General features: G+C 54.3%; 1 protein-coding gene across 1 annotated transcript in view; it reads left to right on the top strand.

Moving 5' to 3' along the window:
* The window catches only part of LOC102383203 (solute carrier family 7 member 13), a 16,471-nt gene that overhangs the window by 3,729 nt on the left and 10,921 nt on the right, over positions 1-1,821 (top strand). The window contains exon 2 of the mRNA XM_025201805.1: positions 1,504-1,635. Coding sequence (XP_025057590.1) covers positions 1,504-1,635 — 132 coding nt within the window. The remainder of the gene's footprint in view (positions 1-1,503; positions 1,636-1,821) is intronic.

The following is a 1,821-nucleotide window of genomic DNA, read 5'->3' as shown; positions in this document are numbered from 1 at the left end:
CTGGGGGTAGGGCTGGGGCTGTGTACTGCTGGCAGTGGTAGGAGGCACTGTAGGATGTGAGGGCTCTGGGCAGTTGTGGGGTGGGGCGGGTGCTGATCGGGGGGTGTATGCAGGAGCTCCCATGCACACCCCACCATACCCACAAATCCTCCCCCACAAACCCCACATGCACCCCCCTACACACACCCACATGCCTCTGGGGAGAGCCCCACTCAATGCTATGTGCACACAACACACCACACGTGCGCACCCACAGCCTCCCACACAGACTCCACCATTGGGCCCCTAAAAATGCTCTACAGCCATGACTTAACACATGTGTACAGTTACAGAATGTTTTCAAAATGGCTGGCAATGCAAAAAATTAACCCTGGTCAAATGAAGTATTAGATTAAGGTGCTTTAAAGCAGAATGCCTTAGAAAATTTGTGTTCCTTCCAGGGTTAATGTTTTGCATGGGATCGGGGCTCAGTGGGGGAGGGTGGATTGGGGGAGCAGCAGCATGGAGTTGCCAGCAGCTTTTGAATGGCCTGAGCTGGGGAGGTGGGGTGGAATGGAGCCTCCTCACCTTGCAACCTCACCCCACCCAGCTACCATGGCTGAGGTATGGGAGCCAGGCTAAGCCCACAAGGTGAGGGGGCTCTGTTCCAGCCCACCCCCACCTCAGCTCTAGCCATTCAAAAGCAGTCCATGGCTCTGTGCTGCCACTGTCAAGAGGCCCAGGTGAAGGAAGGGAGTCCCCACTCACCTTACGGGCCTGGCCTGGCTCTCTCCAATAACCCAGCTGGGGTAGCTGGAGGGGGACCGTGAGTTGAGAGGGACTGTCTTCCCTCATCCCCCACCTGGGCCTCTTGACAGTGGCACATGGAGCTTCAGCTGCTTTTGCATAGCCAGAGATAGAAGGGTGGGGCAGGGTGGAGAGAGCCCCCTCATCTCACGGGCCCGGCCTGGCTCCACCTAATACCCCAGCCAGGGTAGCTTGGGATGGAGCCTGCAAGGCAAGGGGGTTCTGTTCCACCCCCCTCGCCAGCTCTGGCCATCCAAAAGCAGCTGGCAGCTCTACATGCTGCCACTCCTCCTCCTCTTCACTCCTCACTGACAGCCCCCAGAGCTGGGCAGTCAGGCAGGGCTGGGGAGAGGGGTGGTCCACCAGCCTCCTCAGAGGCTGCTGGAGAACCCCCACCTGCTGGGCAGGGCTGATGCAGGCAGGATCCAGCTCCACCCCAACCTAACAGGCAAACATCTGTTGTGGGGTGGGGCAGTGCTCTAACCCATGGCACTTTATGTAAAGCACCATGCATCAGAGCGGGTCCCTGAATGTCTGTAGGCATCTTAAGTAATTCCGACTATTGTTGTGGGTTCCATGTTTCTCCCCTGTTATTTGTGACCCACCCAAGTAGATATACACCTAACTGCTTGCCAACTATTTCATGAAGTACTGTCATGAAGATATTTTTTGAGAATACTTGTTTCATTAAATAGTTTTCTAAATTACGTTTTTCAGAAGAGATGAAAAACCCTAGCAGAAATATCCCTTTGACTGTGATGACAGCACTTCCTGCAGTAACTGTTTTTTACTTACTGGTAAATATCTCATACCTGACCGTTCTCACACCAAAGGAAATTGTCTCCTCAGGTAGGACAATTGGTTTGTTTGGATGATGCTTTAAAAGGAGTAGTAATCATTACCATTATTTATCTTTGGCCCCTCTCAAGTGGTCACTTGGGTCCATGAGAGACTTGTGCCTCCTGAGGCTGGGGGGGCACCAGTAGGGCATGACCAAGGGGGTTCCCCAGTGGCCAGCTGGCAACCGGGGGGGGG

Source organism: Alligator sinensis, unplaced genomic scaffold (assembly GCF_000455745.1).
Source record: "Alligator sinensis unplaced genomic scaffold, ASM45574v1 scaffold340_1, whole genome shotgun sequence".
NCBI lineage: Eukaryota > Metazoa > Chordata > Crocodylia > Alligatoridae > Alligator > Alligator sinensis.
This window is presented reverse-complemented; position numbering and strand designations above follow the sequence as displayed.